We start from the raw sequence: 17,482 nt of genomic DNA, 5'->3' as shown, positions 1-17,482 counted from the left end.
TGCGAAACGCCACCGCCGCCATGCAAGCAGTGCGTGATGAAATCAACTTACAAATGTCATCTGTTGCCATAACTCCCATTCCACAAAGAAGGAAGTCATCCTTGGGCACCATCCGTCAAGAGTCTGTCTGATTCAGACGCAGGTGACGACGTCGGATCTGAGATCACATCCGGAGAGGCTCCCAGAGGGGAGAGACATTTCCTATCCCGAATGATGTTGCACAGTACAGAGCAGCACGGCAGCAGATGGGACTGAAAAGAAAAGCCGGCAGGCAATAGATGGGGATAGAAGGAATACTGGCCCAGGCGCAGTTCGACGTGATGTGATGGACAGTAAGAAAAGCAGCAAGAGCCAAGGAGCAATCCGTGGTTCTTGTTCCACCGAACACGTTTGTTTGTGCGAACTTGGCACTTTTTGTTCCGTACTTGAGTACGAGGCTGGGGTCACAGGTGTGCCTAGGGAGAGAAAGAAAGGACAGGTCCTGAGTTGAGGGTTCAATGTTACTTTGCTCGGGAAGTAACCAACGAGCCGCTTGAAGCCAACGAAAGGGACATGGACCAGTTGACCAGACTGGAGGTTGGGCACAAAGTGGATGGACGGGTTAGGCGAAAACACCGAACCGACTTGTCACAGCCAGAAACAGAGACAGAGACAGAAACAGAAACATGACTCGGAATCGAAATATTCCAGAATGAAGTTTGTGGCCAAGAAATGGGGGTCTGTGTAACACGACGGCTATTTTGACGTACGAGCAAATTTTTGTCTGCATGTGTCGGTTCTCATGTAACATCGCATCACCGCCATGTCGAAATCGGACAATTTGCGTCACTTGGCAGACTTGTCAAGCTTGGGTATCCCAGCATTGAAAATGTGCGAAATATTCCAGCCCCTTTCTTTTATTCGTCACACAATGTTTTTCCCTCCCCGCTGTCTGAATCGCTCCTCTGCAATCCATTTCTATTCACAGCACAGCAAACACACCGACAACACCAACAGCCAGGGCCATCTTGGATCCACCGAACAATATTCCAGCCTCACAATTTGCGTACAAATAGAAACAGTAGTATCAGTCGTGCCATTTCCTGGTGCAGCCGTGTCGACCTGTGTTTTCGGCAAAGCACCCAGGTAGCCGGCAACTTCGTCGATGGACAAAGTATTTGTTGCCGAAACAGTTGCAGACGGCATTGTCGACAGAACAGTAATCGAGGCGAGAGCAAAGAACCAGTCTCGTCTAATCAACAGCGGCACTGACATCTCAGGAATAGACTCAACCACAAAGCATTCACTGCAAATACTAGTCGCCGCACCTGCAGTAGACGACTTCCAGCACGGAAGACTCTGCATGCATGGGTACAAATGTCTTTCTGGAGATACCCGATATCAAAGTCTGTTGACCAAGAGACCAGTAGTGAACTAAACCTTAAGATGATGTAGATCCGGTTGTGTCCATTTGGTGCCATCGCTGGTCCTTCATAACAGAGATACAAGACCGATATCACTACCAGAGCCAGCAATTCCACTTCACAGGCAATGATGGCCAATATCCCAGTCAACTGGAGCCACTCGGGCTTGGGAGAAAAAGTAGGTGCTTTCACTGAGTTTTGAAACTTCCGTAGTAAAACCGTCCAAAACCTGGACCGTAATCCGAACGGACCTTGTGTGTAAGCCACCGAGTTTGGCATGGCTCTCTTCACTAATAACATCGGAAGAAGCACTTGTTCACAGACACGTATCGTCATATATTGCAAATCGTCACTTTTTTAAACATACCAGGCTCTGATTCCATATGGTATACACCGGAAGACGACAATCTTCTGAGGCCTACGTGGTTGCTTCCGCGTGGTAGCATACATTTTAGAGTGTATAATGCCGTCTAGAATTTCACCAGAGGAAACGGAGGTACCGACATCCTAGTCTCATAGTCCAATCACCGTCATATGTTGAATTATGAAGAACACGCCGCAGGCCCGACATTTACAACTCCTCACAATGAGGCAGCCAGAGTCAGTGAGTACTCAGTTCATGGTAGCACAATTAACCACAGTCAAGTGCACAGTAACAAATGGCGTCATCATATATCATTAAATTGTACACAACATGCAATAGCTTAGCTAACTGGTTACTGCTGGCCCCCCTCAATGATTCATATCGCACCAATGGATATGTTCATCCATTACCAACATCAACCTGGCACATCTTCATTCCCGCTACGCCAGGATATCGCACTTACACCCCAACCCAGCGGCCCCAATATTGACACACCACACAGCCCATTGCCTTTCTCGTCCAAATTATTGGACTCATACAGAAGCCTACTCGCCCAGCTCAAGTGGTCTGGTACTTGATTCGGCAACCACCCCTTGGCGTGCATCAGCTGATGCTGCCGTGTGGCTGGCAACCACTTATCAAACACGAGTCTAGATCTCTCCGTTTTTAAGGCTGAAAAGAGCAAACACTCGACCGGCAGGTGAAGGCAAGTGCCGTGCCGCTTATGCATATTTTTTAGGTTTGCCGGAATGTAACTCTTGCTTTTTGTTTGATGCGGGTTGATGGCATAGGCGAGTAATTTACACGTTTGGATAACAATGATCTAGCATAGCAGCCAAGCATGTCCAATTATAGCGATTGCCCCGTGATAGCAGACGCACCACAAACCCTGTATTTAGACGGCTTGTTGCCTACTTCGTGAGCTCATGACCGAATATGAAGATCTGCCTAACCCCCCCAACATCAACAGGGCGATGGTGGCGCATTTTATATGCGTCTGCCGCTCTCCAATGAGGTCCAAACACCGGTGAGAGGCATGGCCACATGCTTATAGGCGTTCCAAGACAAAACAAATGTGCATCAATATTGTGGCGGATAATTGCGCGGCTGACGAACAAACACGATGGAGGAGGAGGGCCGCGAATGCGATGTACTTGGCATTAGTCTACAGTTGCTTTTATACAGGATAGAATAGAGGCGACAAAAGTATAAATATCAGTTGGAGATGGACTGAATTGAGCCAGTTGTCACTCATATCAGCTCAATTGAGTTGCTACTTCCGTCCTCACTACTGAATTTGACCATATCCTTTTTTGCTTTTGTCGCCCATATCTGCTTGCTCTTCCCAATCATGACTGTGGATTCAGACAAGACGGATATGCCTGGCGCCATGGATACGTCCTCTGACATGCAGGGACTCATGGATACACATATACCAGAAGTTCCTGTGACTGTTGAATCAAGGGGGACGTATCCTCATCCAAGTGACGCGGTCAAGGTTCCCGTGGACCGATCCAAGATCAAGGACACGCCGACATTTGCAATTGGCGACGCAGTTGACGTAACCGCAGTACACAACTACCTCAAGCACTATGGCTACATGCCAACAGACGCAGATGCGTCTCCCAAGGGAAAAGTCGCCGAGGAAACTGCCTCCGCCCTCAAGGCATTCCAAGAGTTTTCAAACCTCTCCGTTGACGGCGTCTTTGGCCCAGAAACTAGAGAGGCCATGTCCCAGGACCGTTGTGGATTCCCCGATTTGGTCCAGTCAGTTGACTTTACCGTTCTCGGTCCCTGGACGGATCGCAACATCAAGTATTGCTTTGGGGCTCAGTCTTCTCAGCTCAACGTCGACGTTTGCAAGAACGCAATCCGGCGTGCCCTAAACACATGGGCAAATGTTGGAGTGGGCTTAACCTTTACTGAAGTTGCAGCGAACCAAAGCCCGGAGGTGTTTGTAGAATTCAGGCCCGCCAACGACCCTGACCATTCAATGGTTGGGGGCGTGGTTGCGCATGCAGACTTCCCTCCTGGGTTCTCAGTCGTCGTGAACGGTCTTCCTTTGCCGTTGCATTTTGACGATCAGGAACACAGGTGGGTTGATGGCGCGGTGGCTAATTCATTCGATATTGAGACCGTGGCTCTACATGAGATGGGCCACATTCTAGGATTGGCTCACAGCAGTGTAGGAGGAGCAGTCATGTATCCATTTGTGTCTCCCAACTTTCTCAAGAGAGCGTTGGCGGATGACGATAAACAGGGTATTCGTAATCTGTACCCGGTGTGGCGAAATCTCGGTGGTTTATATTACGGTGCGTTCGAGCCGGCTCCTTCTCGTGTTCCATCATTGAGCGTTATCTGATTGAATCGTTGTAGGGGTTCCTGCTGTCGTTTCCTGGGCTCCAGGTAGGACTGACGTATTCGTCAGGGGCACCAACAATGCTGTCTACCACAAATGGCAAAACGGTGGCGGCACTACTTGGGGACCGAGTGAAACCGGATATGAAAGCCTCGGGGGCACCATCTACGGTAATGTAACCGCAGTGTCCTGGGGCGCTAATCGGATTGATCTCTTTGCCCTTGGCACCAACAATGCTTGCTACCACAAGTGGTGGGACGGTAATGCTTGGAGAGGCTGGGAGTCTCTCGGCGGTGGCATAATTGGAGATATCTGTGCCGTGTCTTGGGGCGCGAATCGCCTCGATTTGTTTGTCCGCGGTATGAACAACGCCGTGTATACCAAGTCTTGGAATGGCAGCGCCTGGTTGCCGAGTCTGACTGGCTGGACGAATCTCGGTGGCACAATTGTTGGAGCGCCAAAGGCTGTCTGCTGGGCCCCCAACCGAATTGACATCTTTGTCAGAGGCACCAACAATGGTGTCTATCAAAAGACTTGGAACGGTTCCATCTGGCAGCCTTCGGTTACCGGATGGACCAGTCTTGGTGGGACTGTCATGGACGACATCGTTCCTGTTTCAGGGGCCGCAAATAGACTTGACCTTTTCGTACGCGGCACGAATAACGCAGTTTATCAGAAGAAATGGAACGGTAGTGCCTGGATACCTTCGGCGACAGGTTGGAATAGTCTTGGAGGAGTCATCATGTCAAGCCCTTCCGCTGTTGCTTGGGGCGGCAGCCGCATCACTCTTGCGGCTCAAGGTACCAACAATGCAGTGTATATCAAACGATTCAACGGGTCCGCTTGGGACAACTGGACGTCTATTGGAGGAGTCATAACTGATTCTCCGGTCATTGATCCTCGAGGTGAAGATCGAGCTGCTGTATATGTGCGAGGGACGAATGCTTCACTGTATTCTTTTGATTAGCTGTCGTAGTTGGCATTGCCACGCCAACCGACCACTGTTCGCAATTCTTGTTTGTACTGAAATGCAAGTTTATTTTGCAACTTTGGTTGCTTCAGCTCCTGAGTCCTGACTTTGTTGGATATGCAAATTTCGTGCCTGTGCCTGACGATTCAATGCGCACTGTACAGAATATGCCAGTAAAATGAGACCTGTACTGTGTGACATATTGCCTATGTCGTCATAGGTGCCAATTGTGCAGACGCCAGTGGGCATTGATTGCTTTGCACTTGGCAAGTGCGCGAACGCTGACGACCGAGAAAGGAAGGCCATACCGCCAATGTACCCTGTCCGCCTGAGGAGAGAAAGGCATGGAGGACCAATTGATAGAGCCGAATAGTGGGCAATTGCCATGCAGGAGGTTCTTGCTTTCATCTCGTCATCGACATCATCGGCAAGATGAATGTGGCCCACAAGTTGTTTGTCCGAAAATTGGCAAGGGTCCGTCCTCGAAACGGCCTGGTACAAAGGAACACTAAAGGATGCCGGTAAGTGTTGGTTCCGAAGACGTTTTGTGTTCAATGTTAAAGCGGCCGCCACTGATCAAATACATCTGACCATTTACCGGTACAATGGGTTTAACGGTTACATGTACTCTGTATCCATGATCCCATCATGACACGACGATGCATGACTGTCGAACTTCGCGGTCTTCGTTTAGTTGATTACCTGGCCTGGAGTCCTGGACCAGGACGCAAGTGTCTGCTGAGTTGAGTGGACGACAGAAAGCCTCAGGCCCCCCTCCACCTTTGTTCCCGCCGGATCGCCACAGAGATCATGATTCTTCGTAGCGTGGCATGATGTCGATTTGAAGCCTTGGAAAATGGATATAGTGGACATTGCTGGGCCGGGATTCCCCATCCTACGTCGGCTCCGTCTGATGGCACATCCTTTCCGTAGAGGGCAAAGGCGGCCATTTCACAGCCCCAACTGGTGTTGGATAGTGCCAAACAGTGCCAAATGGGTGCAGCAATCGGAATCTGAATGCTAGAATTGGTGCGTATGGTTGCTGAGAGTTGTCCCGTGGCCAGGCAAAAAGTGCTCTCTTGATCAGAATCTTCCGCACCCACCAGCCGCGGATTTGGGAGAGGCAGAGCGGGTGGGATCAAGTGGCATCAGATGTTGCGTTGGGCGTAAATCGGCCTCGGCCATGGCAAGTCCGAGTGACCAGGACCCCCACCACTACAGCCACTACAACCAGGCCGGACTGGAGACATCGACTGGACTCACCTGGCACTGGGGCGATTCAGGGCAGACCGTCAACTGGCCTGGTCACTGCTGATGGGCTTCAACCAAAATGCTCAAGTCAGACCAAGTCTGGTCTGGTTCGGTGGCTTCTCGTCAGGAATTCTGTTGGCTGCTGCAGGCTATATCGCCCCAGAAAGTCAATGCCATGTCTGGTCTAGTCTAGTCTGGTCTAGCAAAGCATCCGGAAGTGATGCTGGTCTTCAATGTCCGTCCGAGACACCCCCATCTTAAAATCTCCATTTCCCGTCTCCATCACCCATGCCGACACCGTGAGCAATCCAGTCCGTGTGTTTGACTTTTTACAATACAGTAGCCGAGTTTCCATTGTTTATAGTCTTCATTCTTGCCAAATTGTACATCTCCCGGCGCCTTCGACTTTCCCCTCCGCCTACACCTATCTGGTGGCTTTCGTCGTTATTCCCAGGATCAAATCTATAGAATCTAGATTCCGTCAAGTCCAGTCCGTTCTCGCCGTGTCAGCATTATAGCACCATGCCCATCCGCAACCCTTTTGCACGGCGCACCGGCGGCGGCCTCGCCCAGGACGAGAGCATACAACCTGAGCGAGAAGTTTCGCATCCCGGTTTCGAGCGTGTCGATACCGTCGGGTCCAAAGCATCGTCGGCCCTCAGCATTCGAAGTAACAAGAGCCATGATACTGGCGAATACAAGATGAGTGGTGCGTGACCTGATCTCAACCTGCCTAGCACAGTCCTTTCTACCCGCCACACCCGCCTGCGACAAGCCTCAACAAGTAGCCAACATTGCGCATACCACACCACTTCTTGGCGCTTTGCCTTTTGTCACAAGACCATTTAAATTGACTTCTTGTCCCTTTGGGAATGATAGTTGTGAACGATAGTGGCGTGTATCTTCCGGTATGTGTTACCGTCTTTTCTCTATAGATTGTCATGGATGTTGAAGACTAACCCCTGCCTTGCTCGCACCAACAGCCATCACCCACAGAAGACAAGGCCCAATGGCCTCGCAAGTATTTGTCTTCAAGAGCGTCAACGGAAACTGGAAGCAGTGTCGGTGACATCGAACACTTTCCCATTTCCCGCGAATCATTCGACTCATATCGAAGATCATTTGTTAGTTTACTCTATTGCACAGACAGATGCTGTAGCTTCTCTCCCTGGAACAGTGTGTACTCATGCATCTTCCGCCACAGGATATCACGGCAAAGTCGCCTATTATTTCCCACGACGGCCTTGGGCGACAGAGTCTCGATTCTGCTCGATTTCGACGCCTCCCTAGATCTGCAATTGATCGCAAATTCGAGCGCGAGCCGCCAACCGCTGAGGAAGGATTTGAAGACGTCGGCTTAGACGACCACAAGCAGCAACCCCGAAAGCGAGGCTTCTTTGCCAAGCTGACGGATTCCCAAGATTCAAGTGGCCAAGCCACAGTATCTCGATTCTTGATGCCAGGGCGCAAGCGCGGCCAAAGTGGCCAAGGCTCGGAACTTGGAACCATGGATGTTCCCAAGGCATCTGAGGAGTCACGGAACTGATGACAGCCCAGTTTGAACGGTTGTTGCCACGTGAGCCATTCATGGATTATGACAAAGTCACATGTCAATTGGCAAAATTTTGCTTGAGAAATGGGATTAACGGCGTTTTGGGTGCTATAGTAGAGCTACACTCGCTGAGGCGTGCATGGTGATCATGGGGACAGGATGTTATAGCGAGTTCGCGGGGGCATTGTAAAATAAGCATGGATGGGGACTGGCATTTATCATAATGCAATGACTTAATGATAATATCAATGATAATTTATCCACCTATCACCAAGACCAACTACTTGACGTGAGAAGGATGGCGATTTACACCATTTAGTTTTGGAGGTGAAGAGCAGGTAGTGGGAGGGATGTGGGATATGCGGCGTCTGTATGAATTGTTTACAATCAAACAACAAAAGCATTATTACATGCTTCATCGGTTCACATCTCCATTTGTAACTTTTGAAAAAGCTCTTCAGCCAAAGGGCGTCGCAACATCGGTTTCATAATGGACCATTTGCCATTTGCGCCCTCCGCTGCAAACCATATACACGATGCCCCGCCGACAATGGGGACAATTTCCCCACCACATCACCACTCACCAAGCATCAATGAAATTGATATGATCAACCGGTGTGACTAGTCCTGATAGCAATTCATCCTCTATCATCTCTCACACCCCAGAGTTGTTATATATTCAATAGTCAACAGCTCTCCCCCCTGGCTTTCCAGTATCAGAGCACTCAGTCCAGCTATTCTGAGCACTGGATGATCCGAACCTCTGATCCGATCATCGGCGTGAACCCCAACCAAAAGCCCAACCATGGCATCAGCACCAAATCGCGTGCCGACAGACAAAATGGCCGGTCTATCACTATCGTCGCGGACTGTCCATGCAGATGATGCGATTTCTGCGCATAGGGCCGTAGCGCCGGCTATGCATGTCAGCACCACGTTTCGATATAGTGATGACCCGAGCCAGTTGAAGCATTCGTCGGATCCGACCAAGTTGGGCGACTGGAATAACCCCGATGTGAGTCTTTTCATGATGTTCTGACCTTGAGATCGTGTTTCCTCTCTCTACAGAATCGAATCCTGTTCACTCTGGTGAAATATATATGTTGTGTGTTTGTACTGACAATACGTCACAGCCCAACGCTCCGCTTGATTCTCACATTTACTCACGAGACTCCAACCCCAACACCACTCGCCTCGAGGCTGTCCTCTCGAGCATCCTCGGCGGCCCCTCGATCACGTATGCTTCCGGCCTGGCAGCCTTCCACGCGATGCTCATCCGGCTGAATCCCAAGCGTATCGCCATTGGAGACGGATACCACGGCTGCCATGGCGTCATCAAGGTAGTCTCTCGCCTGACTGGCCTTCAAAAGCTCCCCCTGGACTGCGACCCGTCAGAACTGGGACCCGGTGATATCGTCCACGTCGAAACACCGCTGAATCCCACGGGTGAAGCCCGCAATCTCCAGTTCTACGCGGACAAGGCTCACAAGGCGGGTGCGTTCCTCACCGTTGACGCTACATTTGCGCCGCCGCCGCTGCAGAACCCATTCGATTTCGGTGCCGACATCATCATGCACAGCGGGACAAAGTACATCGGCGGCCACTCCGATATGCTGTGTGGCGTGCTGGCCGTTCGCCCGGGGAACAAATGGGCCAGGGAACTCCGCGAAGAGCGACTGGTCCTCGGGTCCGTGATGGGTAGCATGGAAGGCTGGCTGGGGCTCCGATCCCTTCGGACGCTGGAACTGCGCGTCATGAGACAGAGCAAGACGGCAGGGGATCTCGTCAAATGGCTAGAGAGCCAGCTGGGCGATGAGTCCACGGTTGTGGGACAGCTTGTGGAGAGGCTTCACCATGCTAGTTTGCAGCCGGAAGCTACAGAGGAGGGAAGCTGGCTTCAGAAACAGATGCCTGTTGGCTATGGTCCTGTTTTCGCTATTGTCATGAAGGATATGGATCTTGCGAAGAAGCTGCCTAGTAAGCTGCAGTTGTTCCACCATGCTACTAGTTTGGGTGGCATTGAGAGTCTGATTGAGTGGCGGGCCATGACGGATCCGTACGTTGATCAGAGATTGCTGCGGGTGAGTATTGGAGTGGAGGGATTTGAGGATCTAAAGAGCGATATTGAGCAGGCTTTTGAGAGTCTGAAGAAGTAGGCCGTCAATTGCCGTGATGCCCTGACGAGGATGTTGAACTTTAAGTTGGCTGGGGTTGTTATTGGATACACCGCTGCGTTCTGTTGTAGCGGATGAGGACATGGACCACGATAGGATAGAGTATATCATTAAATTAACATGAATAATCTAACAAGACTTTAAATGTAAACGAAATTTAAAATTGGTCCTATTGAACCAACCATTCAGTCCCATACCTCGCATTTAACTCTTATGCATGAGAAGCAACCTCCAACGACGGACCCGCCACTTGCTTCCCGCCCCTTGCTCGAGCCGTTGCCACCCAATAAGATCACCTTGGCTTGCATCTTCATTTCACTCTCCTGGCAGGGAGCTGTGTCCCAAAAAAAAAAGTGGCAGCCAGGGGTTAAAGAACCAACGACGCTTCAATCAAATCCAAGAATCGACGTACTTTTCTACAACCCAACTCATCATCAAGAATCAAACCACATCGACATTCGCGCCGACATCACCACCACAAGTAATGCTCGCCAGGTAAAATCTCTCTCAAGTCACCCAGAGTCGCGCCGCGCACCAGGACACCACAATCCACCCACCTCGACCTCGATCTCGAAACCCCATCACGACAACACTGCAACTCCCCCATCCGCAAAACCCTCGCACCCAATGTCCTGATGCCGCGCCTCGCCCTCTTCCGCCTGCCCACCAAGCTCCGGCGCCAAGTGCGCCGCAACCGAATGGCCACACTCACGCTCCTCGCCGTCCTCGGCCTCTTGCTCATCTTCCCCATCTACTCCATCTACTGCATATACAAGCCGCCCAAAGCGCTGATAGGCTACCTGCGCCAAAAATACCCCGACGTCCTCTTCGAAGTCACGACGGGCGAGAAGGTCGTCGCCCTGTCCCTCGACGACGCGCCCTCCGCATACACCGGCGAGATCATGGACGTGCTCAAGGAGTACGGCGCCCACGCGACCTTCTTCGTCATAGGCTCGCAGGTCGACAACCGGGAGGAGACGCTGCGGTCCCTGATCCGCGAGGGCCACGAGCTCAGCAACCACGGCATGCACGACGAGCCCGCCAGCAAGCTTAGCATGGACGAGCTGGAGCGGCAGGTCAAGGAGGTGAAGGCGAAGCTGGTGGCGGCGTACACGGCCGAGAAGAAGATCCTGCCGAACAACTACTACCGCCCGGGGTCTGGGTTCTTCAATTACAAGATGCGCGATATGCTGGGGAATAGGGGGTACAGAATCACGCTGGGCAGCGTGTACCCTCACGATCCGCAGATTCCGTACCCCAAGAGGAATGCGAAGCATATTTTGAGCATGGTGCACCCTGGTGCGATTATTATTTGTCACGATAGGAGGGAGTGGACGGCGCCTATGCTGAGGATGATTTTGCCGGAGCTGAAGAAGAATGGATACAAGGTTGTTACGATTAGCGATTTGATCAAGAGTGTTGAGCCGTTGGGCGGGCGGTAGTTGGTTTTGCGGAGGTGTGCCTTTTTTTGCTTCGTTGTTTTCTTGTAAACATTCACATCACGCGGCGCTGGGGAGTTTGATATTCGGGTGTTGCTTTGGAGTCCAAAGACGAAGCTATTCCGCGAGGCACAGACACAGTATGTAATTCATGTCTCGGTTGAGCACAGTGGTTGAACTTGTATTTTCTTTTCCACGTTGGGTTTCACAAGGCGGGATGTAGATAGACAGTGGGCTGGTGATTCAAAGTACTATCGCCAGGGAACCATCATCGCGCAGGAGTTTCGAGAGGTTGTACCGTGGAGAGCGCAGCCTAAATACAAAAACGATTAGCATTTCTGGCACGGGTATCATCATTACCTTGATATGATCGTCAGCGAATATAAAAAAGGGGGCACCTACGTAAACTCCAATGACCCCGTCACAATCTTTCTACACCCATTGATATAATCTCGTGTAAGATCCCGCGCTGCGCCATCGACACGACACAACAACTTCCCAGCTGCCTCGTCAAAAACCTCAACCGCATCCTCCATCTTCCGAACAATCTCGACAACAACATCATCCAGCGTCCTGCCAGAGCCACTCGTAATCAACGATGCCACAGCGTTAATCACACACTCCTCCCTCAACTCCTTCTTAAACGACAACAAGTCGTTGACCAGACCCGACAAAATGGCAACCTGCCTCTCAAGAACTTTTCTCTCAGGAGACGCGGCCACCTCCCCCGGAAGATGTATCTGCTGCGCAAAGTCAACAAAGGAGCACAACATTGCGCAGGCGACTGTCCCCTCCCGGAACGACATGTACGTCTCAAAGTCGGGTATTTGGCGCCCAAGTCGAAACTCTTGCTCTCTAGCGCAGCAAGAAATGTAATAATCTACATGCTGAAACACATGCTTCCTCTGGGATTGTGAGAACTCCCCGGATATTCGGTTCCTAAAGTCGATCAGGACGCTGTTCACTGCATCTTGTTCCCTGGGGAGTGTATCTTCCTGGCTGAGATTCAGGACCGCTTTGAAAGTCGCCAGCGTTTGTTGGCGCCATTGCTGGGCCTTTTCAAAGTTATCTGATTGGGAGCCCTCGTCTGAATCGATCTCGTCGTCCCAGCATATTAGCCACACTGTGAACAGGGCGAGTGCTTCCAACTGCTCCTTTTGGGCGGTGGGGTACCATAGACTGGTGAATAGGGCGAGATTATCGTTGAGTCTTTTTCCGATGGAGGCGTTGGAGGATGATAGTTGGCGGAGCGTGGTGTCGACGAGGGGTGCGATGTGTGCGTAGGATGGGTTGGCGGGTGAGGAGGGCCAGGAGTGTTGCTGAAAGACGGACTGGAGGTTGGGGATGTGAAGGGTTCGGCCTTTCAGAGAGGCGATAATGTCGTTGGGAGCCATGGTGATTGAGTTAGGCATAGTTTGCTGGCGGCTAAGATCAAGGTATGTGGTATCAATGTGATGTTGCGGTCTGACGGGAGAAATGGTGTTCTGGTTTGCTGTGGGGTGGACTCTCGTCTCGAGTTCGGAGCCTTGCATGAACGCTGCTTCGAGAGTTTGGCTGCAATTTGCACGCGGGTGATATATAATTCAATGGGACAAAGGATTTCGGTAGGGTTTGGGATGGATGTTCAAATCTTCTCAAAAGGCAAGTCCCAATTCTGCTCTTCAATGTACCAATATTTAAGATATCGGTAGTTAAGTCTGTGACCCGCTAGGGTGTCACTGGTCCGAGTTCTTGGATTAAGAATCACCATCTACCACAAAAAGATTTACCTGTTTAAAGGTTTATGGCCATTATCCTTCGGTACTTTAGTTGTTGAGACATGGCGATATGAACGGTGAAGAGGGCTTGCCTGTGAGGAAAGAAGGCATCCGGACAGAAGAAACCCGCGACGGATGTCCTATTAATTAGATGCCCCTGCTGAACTGAGAAGGGCTGTTAAATTGAGTTGTATTCATAGACCTATATGACCGTTTCAATGTAGAAGATGATAATACTTGAAACCCAAAGGAGAATCAATACTAGGGCTGCGGAAAGAGAAGGCCTCGAGTTGGAAACGTATCATGAGCTGTGATACGTAACGAGAGCCTCGTAAAAAAAAAGCTCTTCTGCAAGTAATTTTCAAACACGTCCCTCATCCCTCGTCAAAGTACGCCCTATCCGCGGCAGCTTGATACGTCGTCGGTGCACAGTATTATGCGGTTGTCAGTTATACACTGTTACATCACAACGTCGAATCGGACATGAGCTAGGCAGTTCACAATACTCTGGTTTCTCAAATACCGCTAGTCCTTGTTCAAGACTCGACATTCCTTTCCTCATCTCTTGAAACTTCGGAAAGAGCGCCAAGCACATCCATTGAATTGGCTTCTCACATACAAGCCCTCGTGTGCTTGCCTTGTCATGGAATCACAACCCTGATGACACGCACATACATTCAACGGCCAAAAACGACACTGCTCACAGCTACTACTATATACCATGCACCAGCCTGGTACCCCAACTGTATCGCATTAATTTCCGAGCGATAGTAGTAGCATGTTACTTCAAGTATGGCTGAGCGGCGCATCCGGACGGTGCAGTTGACCTTTGCGATGCACTTCGCTAGCATCACCTCCACGACACCAGCGTCTAGAAGACCACACAAACAAATCGCGGCAGTTAGTCAAATTCGTCAGCCAGAAATATCTGTCAATAAGTCATAGCATGCACAAAACTGACAGAGCGCCAAAAACACGAAAAGGCTGCCAATAACCCAAAGTCTATCAGACTTTCAAAACAGCAGTATTGCTCATACTCATAGCATGACTAATCCAAGTCTACAAAATCAACGCCATTTAGTATATAAAGCAGTCATTGTCGCATTTTTTCCGTGAAAAACTCGCAAATTTACAAGACTCAGAGTGTGGAACCATACTTATTTCCCATTACGGGGAAATTTCTCGACCAAGTCGCCCCCGTGGCCTAATGGCTAAGGCACAAGACTTCTAATCTTGGGATTGCGGGTTCGAGTCCCGCCGGGGGTTATTTTGATGGCAACTTTACTAAACAGCAATGTTTTTTTTTTTTGGCCTTTCAAAATAACTCATTGAGTTGCCTGTCTTTTATTTTGCCAAGATTTTGTCTATAGTTTTGACCGCATGTCTAGCCCTGGAGGTTTTCGTCCTCACTATAGTGTTCCAAGGATATGGTGCATGCTTTGCCCAGGATCCGCTAGTATACCATTCAACTCTGGAAAAAGACACTGGTTTCTATCGCCCATAGTCACTCCAGGACAATTCGTCGAGAAATTCACTATCCCTTCCTACCTAAGCACTTAACAATCCACTACCTCTACCAATATCATCCATCGCGTACACGTCAAACCCACAATCCCATACATTCCAAGGATCCATCCAGAACAACCCGACCTTCCCACATAAGCAGGAGACACCAAATCCCCACCTCAACACCAGTCACACCCGCCAAGCCATCTCTTCCAACTTGACTGCAACATACCAAACACCCCATGCAACCCTACCCCCATTCAACCGCCACAGCAACAGCATACACCGCCCAAGCCCATCGCTAACATCTCACCAAAGGATGAAAGCCAAATCCTCCCAACCTACGGCCCGAAACCGAAATCCGCACTGCACAGGTCAAGGACGCCGTCGGGCCGTTTCATGCAGACCTCAGCCAGCAACAAAATCGTCATGGGGGCCAGCATTCAGCCACAGTGAAATCACACGTGAGACTGCGAGTGAAGTGAGAATCCTCTGACAAGCCGAAGATGTTGGCGATCACAGGTAGAACTGAGGACAAGTACATGCCTAGATAGTCGGTGTACCCTGCTTCGCTTTGTATCAGGATATGCCACCATTGCTGCTCCTAACGCATGATATGGAAGGCAGATGTGTCCCCACACATGTGATCTGGATCTGTCTTGGGGTTACCATGCTCAATCCTGTACTCCGTCTCTCGTCACAACCTCGCCTCGAGCTCGAGGTTGTGCAGGGGTCAGATGAGTTGATGGTGACGATCGCGGGGCGCATCGCCCCAACAAGGCATGTGGTCCCTTTAGTTGTTGCAGAATGTGTTGATCAACTTTATGCAAACTACACGGGTATTCAAATCCAATTAGGCAGGCCATGAGTTCACTTGTAAGACCATCACAATCGACGTCATAGAGCGAGGTTTTGAAGAGAAAAATGGAAATTCCATTTATTAGTGTCCTGAATGAGTGTGCAGAGACGCATCGTAAATGCTCTCCAGGGCTATGTACTGCCAACTTTCAACAATTGGCTCAAGATATATCCACATCGCAACATACAAATCGTCAACCATGTCCGATCTCTTTATAAAACGCCATCTACCAAGTAAAATTTTGCCTCTTTGCCAAAGGAGCCCAGTCCTTGAAAGGCTGGTATCTGTAACCCGAAATTCCATTCATTCTCCTCCAAGATCCACCACTTAACATAACCGAGAGAAATAGCGCGTAGAGCGAAGCGTGCCGGCAGGTTCGTCCATATACTAAAATGAGTGCCTTAAATATGTACAGCGAAAGACGAGTCGAAAATCACAAAACGTGGCACCGATGCCGTTGGGGCCGGTGACATTTGGGGTTGCTTGCTGGTTAGTTTAAATCCACAGCGGTGCCGCTGACGTGGCGTGATTTCGTTCGGGGAAGAACATGGCAGAGAGACCATGAATGGCGCTTAGATAGTCATCTGGGCTGAACTTCTTGAGTCCTCGGTTGTCCAGATACTGCTGCTCCTCGTCAATGGTGTCAAGGCGATTGTTGGTGCTGTACTCTTCTGCGAGTTCGGTGACCTGAGCCAGCTCCTGTCCAAAGGGATGAGATTCCTTGTTTTGAAGCTGGCTAAGGCCAGTCGATGCGGCTGGCGGGGGTGGCGGGTTCGCCTGCTTCTGAGAAAGCGGCGATGATGCATGCGAAGCGGATGAAGCTCTCGTGGATGTTGACGGAGAACGAGAGAACGTTTGGCCGGCTTTGGTAGAAACTGAGTTATCTGAGTCTCGGGACATGCGCGAGACAGATCTGTGGCGAGCAATGGCGTCGTATGAGTTCTTCTTGGTATGTGATGGAGAGCGCTTGGGAATCACGGGAGGCTCTGCCTCGACAGGCGAAGTGGTCGTCGTTGATCCAGCAGTCTTGAAGTAGCAAGACAAATGGTTCGGCTCCGGCGATGAGGACACATCAGGGCTAGTTGGAGGAGTGGAATCCGCCGTGGACTGGGACTCAGTGTCCGATGCTGACTTGCTCGTAGTTGAGTTGCTTCGAGACGGGCGAGGAATATCAGGGGCATTGTATGAGAGCATGTTGGTGGTGTGAATCAACTGCACTGGTGCTGAAATTTTGTCGCGGATATTATAGGGAATCTTGGTGGTGTTGCTTCGCTGAGGCATCTTGGCGCTGTCAGCGAGGTCACTGCCGCCTCGCAGCCGGCGAGTTGTAAATGCCCTCGACAGCGACATATTTGGAGGTTGTCGAGCAAACAGTGAAGGTGGAAGAGTTCCTGTATGAGGTGCGGGAAGGGTATGCCAGATGTATACTAGACCCTAGTTCTAGAGTACAAGCTGGTTTGCAAATGGCGTGGGGGTGTCACGATGCAAGAGCCGACAGCTGCGTGTGCAAGACAGCGTGTGACTTGGATCTGTAACCGACCTACCTTGTGAAAGTGCGACTGCCACGAATGAAGAAGGACCAGTGACGCACTTTCAGTTGCCCAAGTGAGTCCGGTATGGTTGGGGAACGTTACAAAGGGTTGCGTGTATAGACAGAGGCGGTGACTAGCGCCGGTCAGGAGCAGAAGGTGCAGAAGGTGCAGCCTATCGTGTGAAGAGTTGACTGGGGGTGTGGTTGATGGTGAGTGTGAGCGCTCAAAGTGCTCGCAGGTGCATCCACCGACTGAAGAAGGAAGGTGGCTGATGCGCGTTTGCAGTGAGCTGCACTCTTGAATCAATGGACAAATC

General features: G+C 50.6%; 6 protein-coding genes and 1 non-coding gene across 7 annotated transcripts; 4 read left to right on the top strand and 3 right to left on the bottom strand.

Moving 5' to 3' along the window:
- Positions 1–957: 957 nt before the first annotated feature.
- VFPPC_17408 (hypothetical protein) lies at positions 958–1,344 on the bottom strand (the record flags this gene model as incomplete). The annotated part of the gene is made up of 1 exon (XM_022429120.1): positions 958–1,344. One exon carries the CDS (start codon positions 1,342–1,344, stop codon positions 958–960), a length of 387 nt encoding a protein of 128 aa, XP_022285863.1.
- A 1,774-nt stretch (positions 1,345–3,118) lies between these two features.
- Positions 3,119–5,093, top strand: VFPPC_00353 (peptidoglycan binding protein; the record flags this gene model as incomplete). The annotated part of the gene is made up of 2 exons (XM_018280390.1): positions 3,119–4,079; positions 4,144–5,093. 2 exons carry the CDS (start codon positions 3,119–3,121, stop codon positions 5,091–5,093), a joined length of 1,911 nt encoding a protein of 636 aa, XP_018148437.1.
- A 1,776-nt stretch (positions 5,094–6,869) lies between these two features.
- On the top strand, positions 6,870–7,893 carry VFPPC_12759 (hypothetical protein; the record flags this gene model as incomplete). Its single annotated transcript, XM_022428847.1, has 4 exons — positions 6,870–7,056; positions 7,227–7,255; positions 7,331–7,471; positions 7,552–7,893. The coding sequence occupies 4 exons, from the start codon at positions 6,870–6,872 to the stop codon at positions 7,891–7,893; spliced, it is 699 nt and encodes a 232-aa protein (XP_022284662.1).
- Positions 7,894–8,704: 811 nt separating this feature from the next.
- On the top strand, positions 8,705–10,055 carry VFPPC_00352 (cystathionine beta-lyase; the record flags this gene model as incomplete). The annotated part of the gene is made up of 2 exons (XM_018280389.1): positions 8,705–8,914; positions 9,033–10,055. The coding sequence occupies 2 exons, from the start codon at positions 8,705–8,707 to the stop codon at positions 10,053–10,055; spliced, it is 1,233 nt and encodes a 410-aa protein (XP_018148435.1).
- Positions 10,056–11,910: 1,855 nt separating this feature from the next.
- VFPPC_00351 (terpene synthase family, metal binding domain-containing protein) lies at positions 11,911–12,906 on the bottom strand (the record flags this gene model as incomplete). Its single annotated transcript, XM_018280388.1, has 1 exon — positions 11,911–12,906. The coding sequence occupies one exon, from the start codon at positions 12,904–12,906 to the stop codon at positions 11,911–11,913; it is 996 nt and encodes a 331-aa protein (XP_018148434.1).
- Positions 12,907–14,462: 1,556 nt separating this feature from the next.
- On the top strand, positions 14,463–14,535 carry VFPPC_17249. Its single transcript has one exon. It is a non-coding gene; the product is annotated as a tRNA-Arg (tRNA).
- A 1,594-nt stretch (positions 14,536–16,129) lies between these two features.
- VFPPC_12758 (hypothetical protein) lies at positions 16,130–16,984 on the bottom strand (the record flags this gene model as incomplete). The annotated part of the gene is made up of 1 exon (XM_018290535.1): positions 16,130–16,984. The coding sequence occupies one exon, from the start codon at positions 16,982–16,984 to the stop codon at positions 16,130–16,132; it is 855 nt and encodes a 284-aa protein (XP_018148432.1).
- Positions 16,985–17,482: the final 498 nt, after the last annotated feature.

This window comes from Pochonia chlamydosporia, chromosome 1 (assembly GCF_001653235.2).
Source record: "Pochonia chlamydosporia 170 chromosome 1, whole genome shotgun sequence".
Taxonomy (NCBI): domain Eukaryota; kingdom Fungi; phylum Ascomycota; class Sordariomycetes; order Hypocreales; family Clavicipitaceae; genus Pochonia; species Pochonia chlamydosporia.
This window is presented reverse-complemented; position numbering and strand designations above follow the sequence as displayed.